Source organism: Aythya fuligula, chromosome 11 (assembly GCF_009819795.1).
Source record: "Aythya fuligula isolate bAytFul2 chromosome 11, bAytFul2.pri, whole genome shotgun sequence".
Taxonomy (NCBI): domain Eukaryota; kingdom Metazoa; phylum Chordata; class Aves; order Anseriformes; family Anatidae; genus Aythya; species Aythya fuligula.
Genome location: NC_045569.1, coordinates 19,395,326 through 19,417,893, shown reverse-complemented (window position 1 = coordinate 19,417,893; position 22,568 = coordinate 19,395,326). Strand labels below are relative to the sequence as shown.

Below are 22,568 nucleotides of genomic sequence, written 5' to 3'. Positions count from 1 at the left end.
CATGTTTAGGAACCTTAAGGCTGCAAAGATACGGGCTCAGAAAACAGAAAATGCCAGGGCTTGTAAACAGTAGCCTGTGCTCACATCATGAAAGGCAATATCGTGATTCATAGGCACAAACACTGAATTACTGCTGCCCTTCCAACCTTTAATCTGACATTTTCTGATTTTTGTGACACCAACTTCATAAGTCAAATGTTTTATTTATATATCATGTTCCCTGGTCTGCTTGTTTTTCCCTGAAAAGCAAATGGAGAATATGAAAAATTCCATCAAGAGTGTCATCAGGCTGCTATACACATGGCTCATCAGCATGGACCAGAACAAACCTCTGACATGTGGGTAATGGACTAGGAGCAGAAGACTGTCATCCTCCCGTGGACCGCTTACTGCATGGGGATTAACGAGCCAGCGGCCCATGGCTGCTACAGGAACAATTGTGAGAGAAGTCCAGCTACGCCCCTGAAGCCTTTAATTACAGATTGCTTTTAATATAGATGAAATCTTAGCAGAGTGTAGCTAATGAATTATCCAGAGGTGGCACCGAGTGTCTGCAAATTGCATTTTTTATAACTTAATCAGGTACAGGTAGATTTGCACTGAGGCATTTCAGGCATTTGTGAGAACATTTCTCAATGGATTTTCTGGAAATCTGGGTTATTTTGAGGACAGTCGTGGTCCATAAACATGTGCTGGAAATCCTGAGGATAAACAGTCTTTAAAAGATAAACAGTTTCTTGGTTTAGAATCAATGTTTGGAATCAAGCAGATCAGAAGTGATCTCAATATATGGCAGACTCCCTTAGCAGCGTGTGCATTCCTCGCACTGCCAGCCCGGGAGGGACACATAGCACGGCTCAGAGCCAAACGCAGCGTAGCGTGATCTGTCGTAGTGAGAGGGTTCCCTCTTCACAGACCTTGTTTCAAACCTATTGCAGCTTTGGCTTCTGTTTTCAAAGGTGTTGAACTGTGCCAGAATGAATCATGGCTGCACAGTGAATAGATACCAGCTCAATACAAGGCCTATAATTTTCCTATTGTGCTAAGTACAGGGAATAAAAAGCTAATTGATTATTTTAATTTTTTATTCACTGCATCCAGGCGTATGTTCTAGCTTTTGCTGTTTCTTTTCCCAGTTGACATTAGGTAGGCCAACCATTTAAACCCGGTCAGATTCCGAAACTGAATTAGGGAGGGGGAAAACAGAGGTGAGGCTGCATCTTACCTTAGTTTGTACTCATATACTTATTGTACAGTATTACAGTTATATGAAGAGGAAAATCTATCCCTAAATTCCAAATAAACTCTAACATAATCCATCTTAAATTGTGTCCTCCTAGATTTAGCAAGTTCATTTTGTTTACTGTTTGCCTTTTTTAAGGGCTGGTATTTAAACCTTTCAAACTCCATTTGGAAATATGCCAGAATATTGATTGTTGACTGTGAGCTACAATCTGCGCTTTAATTCACTGCAAATTTGCAGAACATTCTTTTAAAGTATGGATTCGCTGAAGATTGCCAACAGGCAAACGTGGTCCTGGGTCCTCAGACTGAGAAAAGCAACCACTTGACTTTTTCAGCCGTGTCTTCTGCAGGACATTGATGAATGTCCCACTGACTGTGCACACCTGGAGTACAGGACTGGTCACCAGCTATAAACATAGACACACACAGGCTTGTGCTAATGAGAGCAAAATAAGCAGAGACCTGAAGATCACTGCTGCTGGTGCTGCTGTGATACAAGATGCTGGTTTTGTGTTAGTAGTTTACCTGTGCTGTAATAGAAAAGCACTGGAAGAGCACTTCTGACTCTCTTGTTGGGTTAAGTCCCTTGATAAATGGCAGCTCTTCCTTGGAAGGCCTTTTATTCATCTGCTAACTTTTCAAACTTGTGTGTTTGCTTTGTCTATGTCCAGCTTGCACCACTGCCCTAAATACTGGTTCTCTCTCTTAACCCAAAACAGAACAATTCAGTAATCATTCCTAGAGGGAAATACAGCCACTGGGGAGGGAAGCAGCCCTTCAACGTGTCCTCGTTGTACTTTTAACAGGACAGAACTGGTGGCAGGATGTCATGCACAGCTATAGAGGAGGATATGCAGAGCCTGCTGCAATTAGCCCTCATTTCAACACGCCACTGAGGCTCCGGGGTGGAGGGAGAGATGCAGAGAGGAAGCAAACACTTTGTGCTGTGTTGAGCAACCTTTCCACGCAGGGATGAATCTTTCACCTGTCATGCGCTACCATATGCAGACAACTGTAATTATGCTTAGGCACCCAGCATCATCCTTTACAGAGTTATATTCATTTTTATTGGTGGCAATTAATCTCTAGTCATATTTTCGAAGGAGAAAAAGTGAGTAAGTTGGCAGGTTTGCCAGGGAATGGTAGCATGTGACCTGAAATATGGCAGCTCCCTTTAATGCAGCATCTCCCAGGAGAGCGCTAGCTATTTCAGGCTCATCTCTCATGGTATTGACAAACACACATGGAGTCTAAAGGGAGCATTTGTACCTTCCTGACATCACCACTCTCAGGTTGCTTCTCTTATTGATGGTATAGTTAAAGTCTCTGTATCATTTTGACATTTTTAATGGCATATGCATTTACAGTGTAGCTCTTGTGTAAGCTTTAATCAGCTTTCTGTTCACATATTGTTGCTATTATTATTTATCTCTATTATGGTAACACATAGAGGCTATCAACAAGAGTAGGATTAGTCTGTGCTAGGGCTTGGACTGTATTTTAAAATGGTCTCTGTGCTCACAGGAGAGGTGGTGCTGATGATCCTCAAGTGCTGCAGGCTGCCATGGCATTGAGGCTACTTTGCTGAGTATCTTGATACTGAAACTGCCATCACACACCAGCTAGGACTTACCATACTGACATATAGAGAAAAATGTGTCCCAGCTACTGAAGTCTTTTGTTTCTTCTGTTTTTTATTATTTTAGCTGGAACTACTAGACCTCAACCCCGTGGCTAGTTATGCACTTGAGTAGCCTCACACATGAGTGGTCCTATTAAGCTCCGTGGAACTACTTATATGAATAAGTACTGGGATTTAGTTTATCAGCTCTCTATCTCTGTCTTTGTAAAGGTACAGAGGTTACCACAGTGCAGATCTCTGTGTTATCACAGTATAAATATCACATAATGTCCCAGTGAAATCACATAGGTAAAGAATTTACTTGCAGCTCCAGTTTGTCACTGCAAAATGGAGCTTGAAAGAAATAAAATTTAAAAAGAAAAATGTTGATAAGCTTTGAGCAACAAGGATCTTATTTTCATGTTAGATTACGGCAGTGTAAAATCAAGTGAGCACGATATTCCATGATCACAAATTTTACACTAGCAAAAGGCCCCTGAATCTCACTCATTTCCCTTTGCAATTAATCGGTAGTAGATGTATTGCTACTGCATGAGATAGCCCTGCTCATTGTGGCCTGTACAGGGCTTGAACTGAGAGCTAAAGCAGAAAATCTTTGGCATCTGAGCTAAGACTTAAATCTAGAGGGGGCCACCTCATCGTTTTGTGTACACATGATCCCATCAATAGAGAGAAAATGGGCTGTTTGCCTTGGTTATACACACATGCTATGGCTCTGGTTTTGAACCATTTAGAGAACTATAGTGAAAACCTTCGGGTAGTTTTAAGGACATAAAAAGGAGTCCAACAACTGCGAGGGCTGTATCAGGCATTGCAAATGAGACATGGTACAAGCCCCATCTTGGTTCTAGTTCTGTTTTTTCTCTGTCTTCCATGAGCACTCAGATGTACTTTAATTCTCATTTTATGTCCTCTCACTAATAAATCCCCATGAAATTCACATTCTTAGTAGTTATCTGGTATGCCAAGCTGTTTTATTTCACAGATAATTAAAACATGTTGGCTAGCTACTTTGGGCTAAACGTACTGAATGTTGCAATGTGTGCTTGCTGATGCCTTGTGCCTTTGGAAAATCTGTCTGTCAGCTGGTTTTCTGGTCACTGCAGGCTTCTTTTATTATCCAAATTATATATATTTTTTAATGATTTTACAACCAATTAGAGGAATTTCTGCTCTTTCCTGGAGCATTTTGTTCTTCCTTTTGTCTAGATCGTGGAGTGAAATTTGGTACAGGGAGAAAGCAAATGTGACAAAGTATAAATAGTAAGTATGTGTTTGAATAAGATTAGACTTACATAAATGGAGCTGTGCTTGGGGCAGACACTAAAAGTGAACCAAGTAGCTTGAGCTGATGTTGGGAAATGGTTTTCCCATCCTATAAAAGGTTTGCTTTCTCCTTCACTTTCTTCCAAAGTGAAAAGCACAAACCAAGCAGACAAATCCAATGGTTGGAGCACTCATCTGCAATGTGGCAGACGAAGGTGTAAGTCATATCTTCTAACAGTGTTATCATTTCTATTAGGCAATTAATTGCAGCTGGAGTTGCATCAGCGCCGAGCACCCGGCAGTCTGGCAGTCAGGGCGCCAATACCAGGTGGGGTAAGGTAGGAAGCGAGTCCCTGCGTCAGGTAGGGTCAGGTTTGATTCTTGCATTCCCCGTGCCAAAGGCTACTGGCTCTGCTTGTGTGCTTCAGACTTTTGCCCTTTGCAAAGGTGCAGAACTGCATCTCTTATTTTTCAAGTTCTGCAGAAAACAAATCAGTATTTCTGGAATGGAAATTGCTGGGAAACCCCAGCAGCTCCAGCAGATTTGCTCCCTGCCCCAGAGGGCTTGCGGAGTCTTACCAAGTGTCTACGTAAAATAAAGATAGATCGTCTCTTTCCCCAGATTCTCAGTAATAATTTAAGACTTATAAAGAGTAAGATTTCGTTTGCTTGGCTCCCAGTGGTGTTAGTGAGGAACTATCATCCCTGCTTACAGCAGTGGGAGAAATGAGGCAAAGCAATAAACTGTCTTGTGTGAGGCACAAGCAGGATTATGCACAGCAGCACATTGCACGCTCTGCGGGACCTGAAGCTGTGTCTGTCCACGCATTGCTTCCAGCCCCTGCAGATCATCCACTTGGAGACCCTGGAGTTCTCTTCTCTCAGGTTTATTTCGGCCTTTGACACTGGTGCTCACACAAGTCTGTAAATTGATGATCAGCAGTGCTAATTGAAGAAAACCTCATGCATCTCTTTTCCTGCTGAATATCCTCAGACTGACCAATGGGTATCCAACTTCTCAAGAAGGTGAAGGACAAAAAGCTTGCCAAAATTAACTGAGAAATGTAGGTGTCCATTGTAGGTTTATAGCCAAATACTGTAGCAGTCAAGGGCTATGAAATGTGTAGGACAGGAGCTTCTGGCTTACGTGGTGTTTACATTTGCCTTGCACAGTCTGGAAACAGAGATCCGGCCCTGAGAAGCAGCGAGTGTCACCTGGGGATTAGTTTACATGTTTGCAAATAAAAGAGTTCGTGAAGACAGCGATGTCGCTGGGATTACACCCTCATTTCCTGCATGTCAGTGGATTTTACACTGGCAGAAGAGTTTTTGCTGATATAATTGAAATCAGCTCTCTGAGCACAACCAGCTGTACTTGGAACATGATCTGTAACTGTGTCTTTAGCAGAGATTTTGCCAGCAGCTCTATTCTGAGCAGCAGGCACAGCTACGTTAACAGGTTGGGAAGAGGAGGGTAGGACTCCTAAAGAAAACTTTGGTTTTCTGCTGACCATTTACGGAGGAAATCTTAACCCCTGGATGTTTTCTCTAAGCTATCTGGTTTGTATGCATAAATATTAAACGGGTGTTTTGCAGGTGCTGATTACTGTTTCTATAGCAAATCATGTTCAAGCTGCTTCTGTACTGCTGACTTCCCTCTCTCATCCTGCATATGGTCCATAAACAAGGAGAGATCAGGCAGGATTGTCATGTGAAGGGTTCTCACTGTGCATAAATGCCTTTTGTAGAGAATCTGCTCTCTGTGTCAATGGCCATGGGCTTTGGTGCCCTTCTATAATGCTAGCACACATTGCTAGTGGCACAGAAATGACCTGATGTTCACACTCCATACCTTCATTCCTAAGCCTGGGCTAAGCAGCCTCGAGAAATCTCAACTTCTTTTCTGCCTTGTCATCTTTTTAGTCCAGAAAAATAAATAATTAAATAATAAAAACCCCACCGAAGGAGAAAGTCTTCTTTAGATTATCATATTTATTATCTTAAGGGAACAGTGCAAAGAAACAATATTTGATAACATTATTAAATCTACAGGACTTGCTTGGCAATTCTACCAGTCATTAACTACACTGCAGTCAGGATGTGATCCTCTGTGTCTAATTCCACTATAAATTCATTCCTTCCAGCTATCTAAGAGCACTAAGAAACAGGATATTAAAAGATTTAGGTCCTGATCCAATAAGGGTGTTAAACAAGTCCTCGTATTTAGGTGTATAACTGATGCTCTTGTCTCCTTGCGTGCTGAAGTACACTGCTGGCTCAGGGGGAGTTTTAAAAAGTCTGAGGGCCCTTTAGAAAGTTTCTGCTATTAGCAGTGTCTCTTTGTCTGCTTGCCAACCCAAGCAGAAGAGGCTGGTATGAGAGGCTTGCAACACACGTACCCGATCATCTTGGTAACTGCCCACGTGTTTTACAGGTTGCGACAGCGATCACTGGGGACCCCACTGCAGCAACCGCTGCCAGTGCCAGAACGAGGCCCTCTGCAACCCCATCACGGGCGCCTGTGTCTGCGCAGATGGGTACCAGGGCTGGCGCTGCGAAGAGCTCTGCGACCCCGGGAGCTATGGCAAGGGCTGCCAGTTCCAGTGCCAATGCCACAACGGAGCTACCTGCGACCACGAGACGGGAGAATGTCACTGCGCTCCCGGATACACGGGGGTGTTGTAAGTTGGATGAGAGGTGTCTTTTACTCTGCATCATTTAACAGCCTTGCTTTGACTGCTTTTAATGCAGTGAGTAATTGGCAGAACTTAAACAATCTACATATTATGCACTTTCCTTTGTAGAAATCAGGTAACAGAATTTCAGAGAGGCTAAATAAAGGAAATCTCCTTTTTTTTGCTGCTAATTATACCTGTCTGCATACCAAAATAAAATTTACTGCTAAAGTGAATTTAAAAATCCATGACATTTTGCAGCTTGTACAACTGTAGCTGTTCCTAATTTCGGTATGCGAGCACAATCCAAATTACAGTCCAGTTTTTATAAGCAAATGGACATTTTACTCATTAGCTATCCAGTTCAGTATCAAATGGGACTTACCATCTCTGATTTATTTGAGTTTCAATCTAACTGAGGAAGTATTACTGTTAACTATATCAGCTTACTATCTAGGGGGTAAATTTTTAGCATAGTGAGGAGGGATTTAGTGGTGTGACTCCTATTAACTTTAACGAGAATCATGTAGCTAAATCCCCATATACCACACTGAAGGTTTACCAGTAGGATTCACAAATTCTGCATATTAATTTTAGGACAGCAAGCAATAGTTCCTTGTTTAAAATTGCCCACAGTGTAACATCAGTACTCATTAGAGATCTTTCAGTAGCTTCAGAAGTAATTATGTTTTTCAAAATTATTTACGGGGAAAGGAGAATTTAGTCACTGAATTTGCTCAGAGATCTATTACAGGTGACTTAATACTTCTGCAATCTAGTATTGTTTGTTGGCCTGCATGAAGGAGAAGGTAAAAATAAAGATAATATTAACCCTCATAAATAAGTGATACACCTTTTGAATATTTTATTTAGTACCTGATTTCCTCCTAGCCTTATGACCTCAGTCCTGAAAGCACTCACTGCTAAAGCTTCTGCTTACTATCAGGAGTGGTCCTATTGACATTACTACGCCTGCTCTCAGCAGTGTGTACATGCAGCAACACATTGTATGAACATCCTCATCAAAGGACAATCAGTTATGGAAAAGAACTGCTGTGATTTCAGAACCTGGAATGAGAGAAAGAAGCAAAGCTGAAAAGCACCAATGTGTAAAGGCCTAGGAGATGCTGTGTTTTGCAGGGACAAGACTTACATCGTCCCCCCATGAACACTCAGAGAGACCCAATGAGCTTAAATAGCCTTTAAATGATGATGAGATCTTGCCAGCCTGTTATACATTGCAAATTATAGCATTTTATAGTGGCTGAAGAAATTTCAAACAATTTAATTCCATCCTCTTATTATATTTGCAGCTTCTGTTGTTGCTCTGTCACATAATTTACATTGGGGCTTCATCTAGCAGCACTTACTTACCTAGACAATTTTCAGGGATGTGAGTTGTCCTTTGAGATCGGTGGCATGCGGTGCCTACAGACAGACTGCATTCATGCATCAGCCTTGGAGTACTGGATCCATGGCACATAAATAACCCCAGCAGAAATAAAAGAGATCTTGGCTAATTGGTAATGCCAGCCAAGGCTTACTGAGGTTTCATAATTTGCATAAAGACTCAGTTGATGGCCTGTGTTGTGGATTTTCCTCATTTGCTATTTCCTGTAAGTTCTTTTAAATGATCTCTCTGATTTTTGTTTCTTCTCCCTCCGTGAAGTTGCGAAGAGCGCTGTCCCCCAGGCAGTCACGGAGCTCAGTGTGAATTGCGCTGCCCTTGCCAGAATGGGGGAGTCTGCCACCACATCACTGGAGAGTGCTCCTGTCCTCCTGGATGGATGGTACGTAGGTTATTCATGCTCATTCATCATTTAGAGCTTGGCATGGGAAGTTAACTCCTCACTGTCTCGGCACACACCTTCCCTGCGTGCTTGTGGTGTGTATCTTCTATTTCTTGTCATGTCCTCTAACAGTTCTGAAAGTAGAACTGCCTTTGTTGTGTGTGCACAGCACTTAGGCCACTAGTCTCTGGCTGGTAGCTACCATTGTAGAGTTAAACAAACAATAGTAAAAATGCAACAACTACTCATTGCACTTCTCTGTGGGAGGAGAAGAAAAAATGCTCTCCAAATTACAGTTCTTTGGAATATTCCCTGCACCATTAGACACTGCGCTCACACGAGATAGAAAGCTCAAAGCCCAGCTCAGCATTGTAAGAAACACTGCACTGGTTCCCTTTCAGGAAATGAGGAGAGGGAGAAGTCAAGGGGAATTCAATGGCTCCGGCAGTCGTTAAAGCAAAAGGAATATACGCAGGGAGACAGAGGCCAGTTCAGTGCCCCGTCCTTACTCAGGCATAATTCCCATTGAGTGCAATAGATTTGCTTGCATCAGGGGTCACCCTAGAGAGAGCAAATTACCCTAACCTTTAATCCTCTGTGTCAAGAAAGCAAGGCCAAACATTTTAAAAGTCCTTAACTTTATCAATAATGTGATAATTAACTCTCTCGGGGCTTGCCAAGTCTCACAGGCCTACATACCATTTAGCTGAGCTAAGTTTCCTGGCATTTTTCCCATATCTGACAATTAGTCTCTTGGCAAACTTGCTGGATATTAATGCATGCAAGTACTGTGATTTTCTATTTTAATACAAGGAAGACCCTGATGTCATCGTACAACTGACTTCTGATACGGCCCTTATACCCATTAAAACATTTGGGGACTGAGCGAGATGTTTATGTTCCTTTGGATTGGTGCAGCAAATGCTGCCTTCATTTGGGTTCTCAAGAATGTTTGATCACTCACCTGCTTTTAGGTAAAACATGCCAACCATGAGACTCGGGTGGCTATCAGGCAGCAACACAAGAGAGAACATTGCTGTGCAAACTTTTTGGTGGCAGCCATGTACTGAGAATCTCTCTCTGCCTAACAATGATGGCCAAGGTGATGATGGTAACACTGCATTTCAAACGACAAAGTAGCTGAAACTTTTCAGAAACTAAATAAGACAATGACACCTTGCCCTGAACTGGCATGCAGTGGAGAGGAAGAAAAGGTTCCTTCCTGGAGAATACTTTCTAATGCATAAAGGAAGCATTCCAATATTTTGCGGGGCCTGTCAGTCTATTCTGGCAGTTAACCTAAGGACCGAGTAGTAAAGTGATTTAAATCAGCTCCCCTAATCTTCTGTGTGCCAACATTTCTGAGGATATGAGCGATTTTGCTGTACTCTTCCTTACTTGTATTTTATCATCTGGAGTTCTCTTTTTTTTTTTCCTTTTTTTTTTTTTTTTTTTTTTTACAAAGTTACAAAGTCACTGAAGAGATTTAAGAATAGAGCAGGAAATTTTTAGAGGTCTTTTAGGATGCAGTGTAGACCCTAAAGAAGAGCCACAGCACCAGAGCTGCACAGCAGCTGTATTCTGGCCCACTTCTGCCCTGTTCCTTACAGCTTGGAGTCTTTTCTTTGCATTTTTAGTGGCCCAGAGAGACTTTCCTGAAAACTGTGTTGTTGGCTGCTCTGTCCCCAGAGAAACCCTAGAGTTAACAATTGATGTTTGAAACAAGCTTAACTGAAAATTGAAGAGAGAAATCAAGTATTCTGGGGGAAGAAACTGAAATTATAAGTAAAAGCACTCAGCTTGTAAATGTTGAGATTTTAAGTATAAAGGGTCTCTCCAGGGTTTTAATGAAAAGCTGGTAATTCAGTACACAGGGAGAGAAAAAATATTTTTTCATGCTATAGTTTTAACTCTTGGTGGATGGAATGGTTTGTGAAGTGAGACACAAGTGGGCTGTAAATGAGTGAGAGAGAGATGATTGCTAGACAGCATTCATTTTATTTCACACCCTAGATAGTCCTTTTTTGACACCAGGAATTTTACTTGCTGATTTTGAGGCTTGAGACTGCACGTACGTGTTGAATATACCATCATGTTGGAAGTAGAGAATTCTCCCTGGATTTATGCGAGTGCAAATCCACTTGGATTTTATTGCTGCTGGGTGAGCTGTGACTTTTATCCCTTCCTGGGGTAGACTTATTAACAGCAGCTCAGTTCCCTCAGGGGCTTGTCTGTCTCTGGGATACGGAAGAGGAGGCAAGAAGTTGAATAGAAGGAAGTCCGAGGGTTCTTAGGTTCTTCCTTGGATCTGCCATCTTCAGAGCCTGGTTATTTTATTACTTACAATATTCCTTTCCTCCTGCTTCCTCCCAACGCATGCAGACTCTCCAGAAGCATAAAAAGTTGTACAAACTGTGGCCTGTGGGAATTTATTGTCTCATGTTTTTTTTACCAAGAGGATGGTGGCTAACAGCGCATTCTGTTGAAAGAGTCAACAAAATGGGGCTTCCAGCATTCTGCAGTGATGGGCTTTTTCCACTTCTGCGTCTTTGTGGGTGTGGGAGTTAGTGAGTGGCTGCTTTAGGGCCTCATCAACAATTTACAGCTTTAATTCTATACATCTCTCTCATTTGCAGCATTAAATCCTCCAAGCACTCTCGGGAAGTGGGGAGGGAAGTTAAATTCAGCTCTTACAGCGCTTCTCAGAAACACTTCTGAAGGACTAGATTTCCATGCTCAGGAAAGCAGCAATCTTTCCTCGCATGACAGAACGTTTGTCGCTAGCAACACACCCCGTTTGACGCCAGATTCCATTCTCGAGGCTCTGCATCATGGTGCCATGTTAATACAACACATCCTAATGTGCTAATCACTTCTTTCTCATTCCCTGAAACCTCCGCGCTTGATGAAGTTTGTAGCTGGGTCTATTTTTCTTTCTGTCTTGGATTTTAAAAATGGGGCGGGAGGACGAGGAGAAGACAGTAGAGCAGAAAAAAAAAAATCTTTTATTTGCTGCAAAATTGTAATAATATAGCAAACAATGTTAAAAGCAGAAACTGGTGGTATCAGAGCCTTAAAAAAGCTGCTGATGGGGTGAACTTTGCGGATTAGATGTGTAAGCAGCAGGAAACGGTGGTCTGACATTTGATCCTCCAGAGAAGGATGTTTTGGATTCCCTTAGTACATATTAATGCAAAAAGTTTGCCTGAAGATTCTCTGGGCTCCGAGGGGATGCATCACAGAGTATTGCTTTCTCATCATTTGTTGATAGAAATCCTGTTCTTTTTGAGACATGAGGAGAGAAAGTATTTATTATCAAGATAAATGGGCGCTTACATTTTCAGATATATAGCACTGTGTATTCCTTAAGCCCGGAGACACCATTTTTTTAACACTGTAATCTGAATGTTCTTGAACCAAGGCCAAGCTGTCTATTTTACAGCCAAGGAGCCACCTATCACTGGCTGGGAAAGTCTTGAAGCATCTATTTTATGGTTACGTTGAAGAGCAGCTTCTCCACTTCGGGGTTGTGGATCCTGCTGAACTTCCCAAACTCTGGAGAAGGGAACCCCAATGAGTGAAAGCAGCCATTAATGCTCCTGTGTTATGTTTTGTATAGCTTTTGTCTAATATATGCTTTTTTTATTCAAAACACCTTGCCTTGGGTCTTAGTCAGGGAAATAAGACTTCTGGGAGATTAAAACAGAATAACAGGGACAATCAAAAAGCACATTTCTGTCCAGCGCATTGCGCTGTGCATGGCACTGGCAGCAGCTTCACTTGCAACCATTGCCAAACGTTTTCCAGTGTAGGACCCCATCTTCAGATCACGCACTGCCAGAATGGTTTTGGCTGAAATTATTCAGCTGGATGCCAGCCTCGGATTTTATGTTTGCTCACATAAAAAACCATTTATACAACTTCTAAGAAAGTCTAGGGAAATCCTTGTGAGGCCCTGACACTTGGCAGGGAGCATTATATGACACCTGGAGGAAAACCACCTGAATTTGGCAGGTGATTCTCCAAAGAAACTGCCCATGGGAAGCGTTCTCTGCCTTGGGGATAAAGAGCTGAAGCAAGGCTTGCCCAGCAATTGCTTTTCCTGCTGAGCAGTGCCAGGGTGCACAACGAAGAATGACCAACTGTCTGTTCCTCACTCTCAGGGATGATTACGTGGGGAGGGAAAGGAGGAAACAGCTCAGAGATGGGGATTTGATGGGTCAGGACGAGAGAAGGCTGAAAGGGAGTGTGCAACCCAGATTTTGTGTGGACAGGAATAAAGAGGGAGGAGAGCAGAAGGCTGAGAGCATGAAATGGAGGAAGATGGTAGCCACTGAGATGTGGAATTGAGGTAGGTCAAGGAGTGAAATATGGCACCAAGGTTGAGGATAAATAGCTGAGGGATGTTGGATGATGCATCCAGCCAGTGTTGAGGGATTAGGCAGATTTTCTACTGCAAAACTACTTCTGGCCAAAAGGCTGCCACACTGGTAGTGTGGAGCGTCCAGTTGTTTCTCTGTCATTACTGGAGTCTTTCTGCAACTGTCCCAATCTCTTCTTCCCACCCTGCCTCTTCCACAGCTTGCCAAAAGCACTGGCATGTGCCACTCTGTGATGACTGAAGAGGTGAGGGTAAAGAAGTGGGTAGGAATTCATTGCGTTATGACCGTTGACTGAACTATTGCTCTCTCTGCAACCTTACTAGGGGCTGGTGTGTGCACAGCCGTGTCCTTCTGGAACATTTGGAATTAACTGCAGCCAGGACTGTCCATGCCACAACGGAGGACACTGTGATCCTGTGACAGGAAAATGCATCTGCACACCTGGATATGTGGGAGACAGGTAAAAATCAAAACTGCAAAGCCTTTACTTTTAACCATCAGTTGGCAATATTTATATCCCTTCTAGGACAATCTTACTCTCAGAAAAGCGGTGTTATGCTCCTCTTGCTGCAATTAGGTTCATCTTTCTAAAGCAGTTCAAACATTATAAATGTGGCAATGTTATTACTTTTTATTGGCAATGCTCTCCATTTACAGTTTTTTTTAATATAACTTTTAAAATTTAATGGATTAAATTTAATTTGGATATTTACAGTGATAAATTTAATAGAGAGCATTACATGTTTACAAGATATGTAAATGAACTATATTTATACAAATTAATATCCTCAAGAGTAAGCAATGCAGCAGCTTAATGTTTCCCTCATCCCCTCTGTGCTGCTGCAGCACTGATCCATCTCAGACACCAACAAAGGGTGATAAATCCTCAAAATTCATAAACGAAAGGCTTCACCCATAAATCAATCTAAGAAGATGATAATGTTGCTTTACAAAGGTGTCATGGACTTAGCAAAATGACTACAGAGAAAAGTCGAGGTGGGATTGTAACGCATGCTGCCTTAGTCCTCCAGCTAATCCTGCCATCAAGGCTAACGATGGTGAGGAAGCTGCAGATGAATCTTTCATTAGCAGTTTTCACTAGAGGTTGGACTGTGTCACCAGACTTTCCAGAGACCATGGGCACAACTCACTAGCATATCCCGTGCTAAAGCCCTTTCTCCTATACCCTTTCTTCTTTTATTAGCTAGAACAAGCTAGTACTGGTATGTCAACATACACTAAAATTACATTTTTATGCAGCAAAGCTCACTGGAATTTCTCATTTCTTCCATCATTGTATAATCAGCAGGTCTTTATAGCACACAAACAGACCAGCCTTCGACACTGCTCTGGTGTTCCAAAGGCCGTGTTCTGTCCCGTTAAATGTGGGTGCTCCTTGTTTACATTTCATTGACAGGGGTAATTGGCAAGGGGCTCTGGAGATTATGACAGAATTTGCATATGGTTAAAAATGGTGGAAATACTTCTTATTTCAAATTAATTTAGGGGAGGAAATATCAGTGTGTCTCTTTTCCACCATCCTCCATCTGGAGGCAGTGATTTTAGGATCCCTGAGATACACTGCAACGGCACTGCATAATTGCTATCTCTAACCAAAGTTTTCTTTTCTCACCTTTTGGAGACAATTCCTCTAAAAGAAGCATCTGTGCAGCCTAGACACCTACAGTAGTGACTGCACTTCAATCACAAGCTGCCCTCAGTCCTGGCCCTCTGGCTGTAGGTCTCCTTGTCTGGTTGAAATCAGATCGATTTCTGGCCATAGGTGAATCAGCAGCGTTAGAGTTGTCAGGAGCTTCCAGCCAGCAGCCTGCAGCTGAGCCAGTTTCTTTGCTCAGCTGCCAAGATAGCCTCCAGCCGCGAGGGAGGACATGCAGCAGAAGAGCTGGCTCTGCTACAGGAGCATGGCACAAGGAAAAAACACTTGCAGGCTGTTGTACTGTCTGCAACACTTAGGTGCTCTCCAGCAATAAGAGCAGAGAAGCTGGGGACCAGGAGTATTGATGGACCCAGAAAGGAGAAGGCAAGTAGGTAGCAGAAGACCCAATTCTGTGTCCTATTGAAAGCAGAAGTTTTTGCCACTTTATCCACTTTAGAAAGGGTCTGGAGAAACAGGCTCAGGGAGAGACAACAGAGAAGGCACTACAGGGCAGACTTCACAAGAACCGTCCTTGAGCAAAGAGAGTGTGGGCTCTTCAGATCTGTCCTTGGAGAAAGGTGAGAGAGATTTGGACTTCAAAGAGAGAAGTGGCTTGGGATGACAAAGAGAAGCATGGAGGGACAACATAAGGCACAAATGGCTGGAAAATGATGACAAGAAACTGAGGGAAGGTCTCACAGTGAACCTGTACCCAAGAAAAACCCTTAGGAATGGATCACCTGCCCTCTCCTGGAGCAGGGAGGTAAAAGATAGACACTGAAGGGCAAGGCTGAGGAGCAGAAATGCGGGTACATGAAAAGATAAATGAGTACAGGAGAAAGTTAGGAGAGAGGACAGTTCTGAAAGCAGCAGGGAAAACTTACATTGGCCTAGACATTACCACCTTCCAAGTGGGTTCTCAGAATGTTAAAAAATGCTTCTTTATCAGCCTTTAGCAAGGGAAGTGAAGCCTTGGGCTCATCACATTTAGTTGGAGCCTTTCGCTTGAGCTGGGACGACACAAACCTGCAACACTTTGCTCTGAAGAGCCGTGTGTACCCTCACCTTGTTGTCAGCTACAGCTAGCTGCAGGGAGATTGCCCATTGATTTCACTGATGGCAGGAGCAGGCACAAGGTCTTAAAAAAGTCTAAATTGCTTTCCTTAGTTGTGTGTTTGTAGAGCATGGACAATGGAGTGGATTAGTCAGCTCCGTGTTAGTTTAGGGTCTATTTTACTTTCTGGATCTTGTAGCTGTTGCCGTGCTGCAATATAATTGCAAGAGTAGCAGGAGAAAGCTGCTGCACAACAAAATAATGATTTCTTTGAAATTGTACAAGGCGATGAAAAAATATTCTTCGTAATAACAGATTTTGTGAAAAACAGCAATAAAAAAGTAAACGTGCTTTATCTACTATTATCCTTTTTAATTGTTGATAAGTACTGTATAAATCCACCACCCATTGTCTCGCGCAGAAGATAATAACATGTAGTTAGATAAATATTTGTGGAGATGAAATGGTCATAAAGGTCTGTGTAAGTGTAATTGCCACACTTTGTTCCCTACCTGTTTTCCAGGAAGAGGCAACACACTAAAGATCTAGTAAATTGGCAAGCGCTATTAATAACTGCAGGCAGCTCTGTGCTGTGCTGCAATGACTGGATATGTCATGCAAATGTGTGTTTTGCAAACTGGAAAGGAATAATAGCAGAAGCACAGTTAGAAGCTGGGAATGAGGAATTCTATGGCTGACTGGAAAAGCGAACATACTGTTTTAGCTTTGTTTTACATATTGCCATTAAACGTAAAGACTAAGTCTGAGCAGAATAAATGCCACATTTGTTGTAACAGTGTGAGCAGACTTAGTCTTTTGTTGTTGTGTTTGTAACTTCTATCAACAGAAAGGCGATTTGCAGACTAGTGCTTTTTGGATGGCTTTCAATATTTGTCTGTGCGACATAAATGTGATCACTGTTGTGAAAATAAACAAACAAAGGAAAAAGCCCAAAATATTTTACAGCGTTATTCCGTTAAAAATAAAGTCCGCAAAAATTGTAGGTGTGTGTACCGAGTTCATCAGTTAAGCAGGCTGTCTTATGTTTAATATTTTGTGAAATTGCTTCCATTAATTCTACAGGTGACAGCCATATTATCCTGTCCCAACCCAAATAATTATAGTACATATTAAAGTACAGTGGATATTGTAATACGAATCTCCCCAGATAGGCAGAAAGCAATGTAAATTAAACAAGAAACATAACTAGGGTTTAGCAGCTCATTTTGTAATTTAATTGAACAATGTATCTGGTTGTTAATGGTGCTATGGACACATTAGATTGATATGTTGCAAAGGAAAGATGTTTAAGTAGAAAGCTAATTCCTGCTGTGATTATTCTTATGTTCCAGAGGAGTTGTTATTAGTATTCTTTGTATAAAATTCATTAGCAGTAGCTGCTTGATCTCCAAATAAATAAGTTGGTTAAATTGTTAGTAGAAAAAGGCTAATTATGTAAATGGATTAGGTCGTCAATATTTCATTTCCAGATGCTTTTCTCCCTGCTAGGTAATGCTTCATCTTTGATAAATATAGAATGATATAGTGCACTATTGACTAAGTATTCATCTCGTTGAGTACAGTGCTCTCCTGCTAACTAGTCGAGCTGTGTACGGCAGTGGAGACAGAAGGCATCTTAATATGTTCTTCATTGCATTTCATTTGCTTCAAGTGGTTCAGCCCTAATGTTCCTCGTTCTTTGCTGGTTGTTTCCCTTGCAGCTGAACTACCCTGAGAGCTGCAGGGCTTGCAGCCAGTGCTGCTGGTGGTTCTCTGGGCTCTCTCCCTTCCTGTTTGTCACAGGCTCCTCTCTCTGGGTCTCGTATGAACTCCTGAACTTGGATTGTGTAACTAACAACTGCGTTGTTCCTTTCTTCAGTTAAATCACTAGCTCGGCCTTTTGCTTTGTTCATTTATTTTTAGTAAAATGTGATAATCTGAAGCTGCAATAGCAATTCTCTTCTTATATACTGACAGTGTTCATTGCAGTTTTGCCTGGCTTGCATCATGCATTAATCTTTTATTACTGATCGTTATATTAGCTCTCACCTGCCAGCTGTGAAATGACCTGCAGAAAGACATTTAACAATTGCCTCTGAGTTTACAGTATACACTTTAATCAATGCCCAGGATTAAATTAATGCTGATAGGCAATTTCCAATATCTGGCGTCCATGTGATAAGGGAATTGGGCTTTTCTGGACTCCTTTTTCTCTCTTTATTAACTGAAAAAGCGTATCTGTATTTCACGGTGGATCATGTAAACTGTAGTACTGACTCACTGCAAAATTTTGAAACCACTGAATTATGTCAAGCACAGAATCAGTTGGTACTTCTAGGACTTTTGTTGAGCTTTTAAAAATAGGAAATATTATAATCACTTAAACTGTAGGACAATGAAACAGACTTCTTGGCAGACTTCATAATGTATTCAGTAGGGAAACAGTAGAAAAGTGCACGGAAGGTGTAATTTAAAACAATCTGTGTATAGTGTTTGCAGGTTCAATTTTTATGTGTACCAAATATTAAAAATGTTGGCAATTTTGGAGAAGATACTACGCTAAGGAATGTGAAAGTTATTTGTCTGGAGATATTATACTACTTAGCATCCCTGGAGTAAGAGATGAAATGCAAATTTGAGTTGCAGTTACTCAAAGCACACACAAAATACAAAGGACTATATTTTCTCCTGGTTGGTATAAAGCAGGTGCGATGGCAGCGTAGAGGGAAAGTAAAACTATACGTTGCTGGAGTACATTTTACTTGATGCCTAATAGACCACATTTCCTTTCAGACCTCATTATCCCTCTATGACAACTGAATGCTTTTAAAGAAGGTACACAATCCTTCTGTAATGAAAAGAGAACAAAAATATGAAGTTTTTATATATATATATATATATATATATATATATATACATATATGAAGTATCTTATTCTATATCAGTTTCTTGTGGCTGATGAATGGAAATGCTGAGGTCCAGGAAACAAGAATGCACTTCGTTAACTAATGCAAATTTTGCGGGATATAATTGGACAGAGATTAATGCACTCTCAGTTAACAGCTATTTACATGCCCAAGATATCACATCACCCCAATGATATCAGTTCACGGCATATTACTTAAATAAATGAGCAATGATTTTATATCTAATTCATTAACAAAAACATGCCCATGTAAGAGTCATAAGTAAACTAGACTGTAGTATTTAATTGGATCCCGTCTCACGTATTTCATTACAGGTGTCAAGAAGAGTGTCCTATTGGGACATACGGCTTTCAGTGCACACAAAGATGTGACTGCCAAAATGGTGCAAAGTGTTATCACGTCAATGGAGCATGTATGTGTGACCCTGGATTTAAAGGGATTCATTGCCAAGAAAGAATGTGTCCAGAAGGGTTATATGGCCTCAAATGCAACAAGAGATGTCCTTGCAATATTACGAACACTCTCAGGTGAGTACATCATGTTATATACTAGTGCAGGGACTGCTCAAATAAAAGCATTAGGGAAAAAAGTCATTTAGCTACAACCACATCCTTTTCTCTGTAGATTTAATTAAGAACATACAGTTCCTCTGTATTACAACCTTTGATTTAAAAGACCTCAGGTTTGGAATTGTAAGCCTCAGTCTAGCCATCTACTGAGCATGTATCTGTTAACTACTTAAACAGTTTAGCTAAGATCTAAAACAATCTGACATATGGCCTTATCCTGTAGCTGCAGTCTTCTGGACATAAAAAAAATAGATGAAACCCATATATATGTATAATGACCCAATGAAGTTTAAAATATATAGTTATGTTTAGTCAAATCCATCATTTTGGCTCTTTTTATGACACAGGTTTTCTTGTTAAATTATAGACAGCAAGGGTACTTTCAAAATGAAACCTAATTTGCTTCAGTTTATGTCTCGTGGCAAATTACCTTGTTGAGAACACTTGAGGACAACGTATAAATAGACCAAAATCAATATCCCCAAGTCAGTCTGTGGAACTGTAACGAAGCCAACATTGTCAAAATAGACATCTCCTCTCTTCTCATATGTGCCTATTTTTGCTCTTCATTGAGTATGTGTATGTGTGAAATATTCAGGTAGAAAAATATCAGGGAAGTGTACCTAAAATGGAATAAGCCTCACTTAAAAGGTCAGGTCTCAATGTTTTATTCCCTTTTGCTTTTTTTAGGATCTTATTCTTGAGGTTCTTATTACTAAGAGCTAAAGCCACAAAGAGACTTGAGACTAACATGAGACAGGTTGATTTTTCATTCCCTTTGCAGGCTTAAATAAGTTTTCTGAACCCTGAAAAAGGAAGAATTTAAGACTACTCTGTTACCCTGTTTGCTACCTTTTGTATCTTCTGACTGTTAGAATTGCTGTTTGGAGGTTCCTATACAGTAAAGGGAGCCTGGACAGCAAAAACACCCTGGCATGAGCTTTTCTGAAGGCCTGGAGTGCCCACATGTCTGCAGGGCCCCTCAGCTCCCACCCGATTTCCTCTTTTTTTGTCCATTGCTGTTAAGCATTCACAGCCAATCCAGGATTGTGTAGGCTTCAGAGGGGGGTGAGGATAATTGATGCCCAAGCAAACATGCCCTTGATACGAACATTCTTCAATTTTAAACCAGACAGGTGGAGACCTGACTGTCTTGCTGATGATGACAAACCTACCTGGCAATGTTGCAGCTTGATAAAATATAAACACTCTCCTCAATTATGTATGCAAGCAATACTGCCTAATTTGTGCACGCGCACACACACACACACACACAAACACTTCAGGCAAATCTGTTTGTGTGCTTGAGATAGACTCTATTTGTCTCAGTCTTGCAAATAAACAGGTGATCTTTCTTGTACATTCAAGTTCAACTGTGAGTGGTGAGGCTTTGCTTCACCGAAAGTCGGAGCTCACAATGGGTTACTTAAAAAGCCTTGTAATGCTGGTCCTACGAGTCCTCTACAGAAAGACAGCTGCTAGCTCTGTTGGGTTTGACAGCAAGGATCCGAAGTGTTCGGCACCTCAAGGGGAGCTCTAAACAACAGGCTTCTGTCCCTTCTGCGTGTTTTGTGTATCATGATACCACTGCAAAAAATAACATCCCTGAGGCATGAGCTGAGCAATATACACAAAAGGTTAATGTTGTATTGTACCGAGGACAGGTGATGATTCAAGAATTACCACAGACAGAGCTAAGTTATAAACTCCTGCATAACACAGTATTTTGCCAGTGTGCACAACTTAAGGCTGAGGTAAACACAGAGCAAATCGCTCCTCGCCGAAAGCTCTTTTTCATGTGTACAGTAGGGTGAGACTGCTCTCAGCCAGTTGCTGACACCGTGTCTTCACCTCCTCCTATCCAAGCCTGCAGAAACCTGTTTGTGTGCCCTTTTTCCCAGAAAGTTGTAAACACAGCGGAAGGTCTGCAGGCCACGGGCAAGAATGAGCTTGGCTTCTGTTTCTCAGATAACCGCTCAGTTCATTGAGAGTCCCTTACGTGTGGGGAGACTGGGGGTTTGAGGGTGCAAGACTTCATCTGGGTCAGTCAAAGGACTGGCCAGGAGATGCTCTCGGGGGTCACCAGAAGATCTTCCCTGAAGGAACAGCCTAGCGCCATCCGCCTGTGAAGGAAGGTGAGGTCTTGAGGATGAGACGGCTCGGACAGATGGAGGATTGAATCCTCTCCCAGCTTTTTTCTAGACATGTGGTTATTCTTACACACCTGCTTCATCAGCTTCACTTGCAGCATCCTCTGCTAAGATGGTATCTCTGTTCCCTTAATAAATGAGTCTAGTCTCTCCATTGATAAAATCTCCCTTTTTCCTGCATCTTATCACTGCTGTTATGGAACAAAGAGATATCAGCAAGCTGTAGATCTGTAAATGTTCTTTCATTCATCCATGGTATTTCAGCTTTCCACTTTTCAATGAGCTCCTCAGAGCACTGTCAATTTCTGAGCTGAGGAGTGTCAGAGCTGATGGAAAATGACCTTCTCTAAAGGCACTCCGTATTCTGAGCAAATCTTTTTACTGATTGTTTAGCCTGTCCCATGCAACACGCTTCTCTTCCCACCCACCTCCTCCCCTGAATTCCTGTCATTACTGCAACCATAGTCTTCCAAAGTGATTAATTTATCGACAGCCGTATATTCCATTTTTCCCAGAAGCCATTTAAACTGTTGGCTACATCTAGTGATACCTAAGTGTGTAGGAGAATTTTATAAACACTTGAAAGGTGGTAAGGGAAGCTTGCTTATTTCTGTCAGTTATTTTGACTCATTTGATCTGGTTAGTGGAAAGCTGGCTGGAACAGTAAGTTCTGGGGGCTTTGAGGAGCAGGTTAGAGAGGAACATTAAGACACACACATTCAGCTCTCCTATTTTCATAGATCTATCTATTTTAATGTCTGAAGAGACCAGTCTGATCATCTACTTTGACCTCCTGCATAGCAACGGCTGAAGAACATCATCCAATAATTTCTGCATCAAAGCCCTCTGAAAGGCACATTGTATGTGTGACTTTTGAACGACTCCAGAATTAGGTAATTTATACTGCACTGGTGACTTGGACTGTCCTTCCACAGGGAAGGATACAACTGGGAAAAACTCCGCTGTGCAAGAAACACGTGTTGAAACAGTCCACAGTAGTCAGAAGGGCATGCTTTCCTGAAAGCAGAGGAGGAGATCAATAGGTGGAGCAGTCTGAGCCACCGAGCTTTCTTGACCACTGATGTGGAGTCACCGTGTGGACCTTTAGCTGTGTCTTTCCCAGGTCAGAGACATGAGAAGGGAAGCAAGACACAATGACCTTGTAAGCCCTGACACTTTTCTACCTGCAGCTCAGCTATCATGACGAAGTC

The 22,568-nt window shown here is 41.8% G+C and overlaps 1 protein-coding gene across 3 annotated transcripts in view; it reads left to right on the top strand.

Annotated features, from left to right (window-relative positions):
- The window catches only part of MEGF11 (multiple EGF like domains 11), a 200,018-nt gene that overhangs the window by 100,708 nt on the left and 76,742 nt on the right, over positions 1 to 22,568 (top strand). For all 3 annotated transcript variants that reach the window (XM_032195319.1, XM_032195318.1, XM_032195320.1), the window contains exons 7-10: positions 6,588 to 6,834; positions 8,498 to 8,618; positions 13,324 to 13,460; positions 18,953 to 19,165. In XM_032195319.1, coding sequence (XP_032051210.1) covers positions 6,588 to 6,834; positions 8,498 to 8,618; positions 13,324 to 13,460; positions 18,953 to 19,165 — 718 coding nt within the window. The remainder of the gene's footprint in view (positions 1 to 6,587; positions 6,835 to 8,497; positions 8,619 to 13,323; positions 13,461 to 18,952; positions 19,166 to 22,568) is intronic.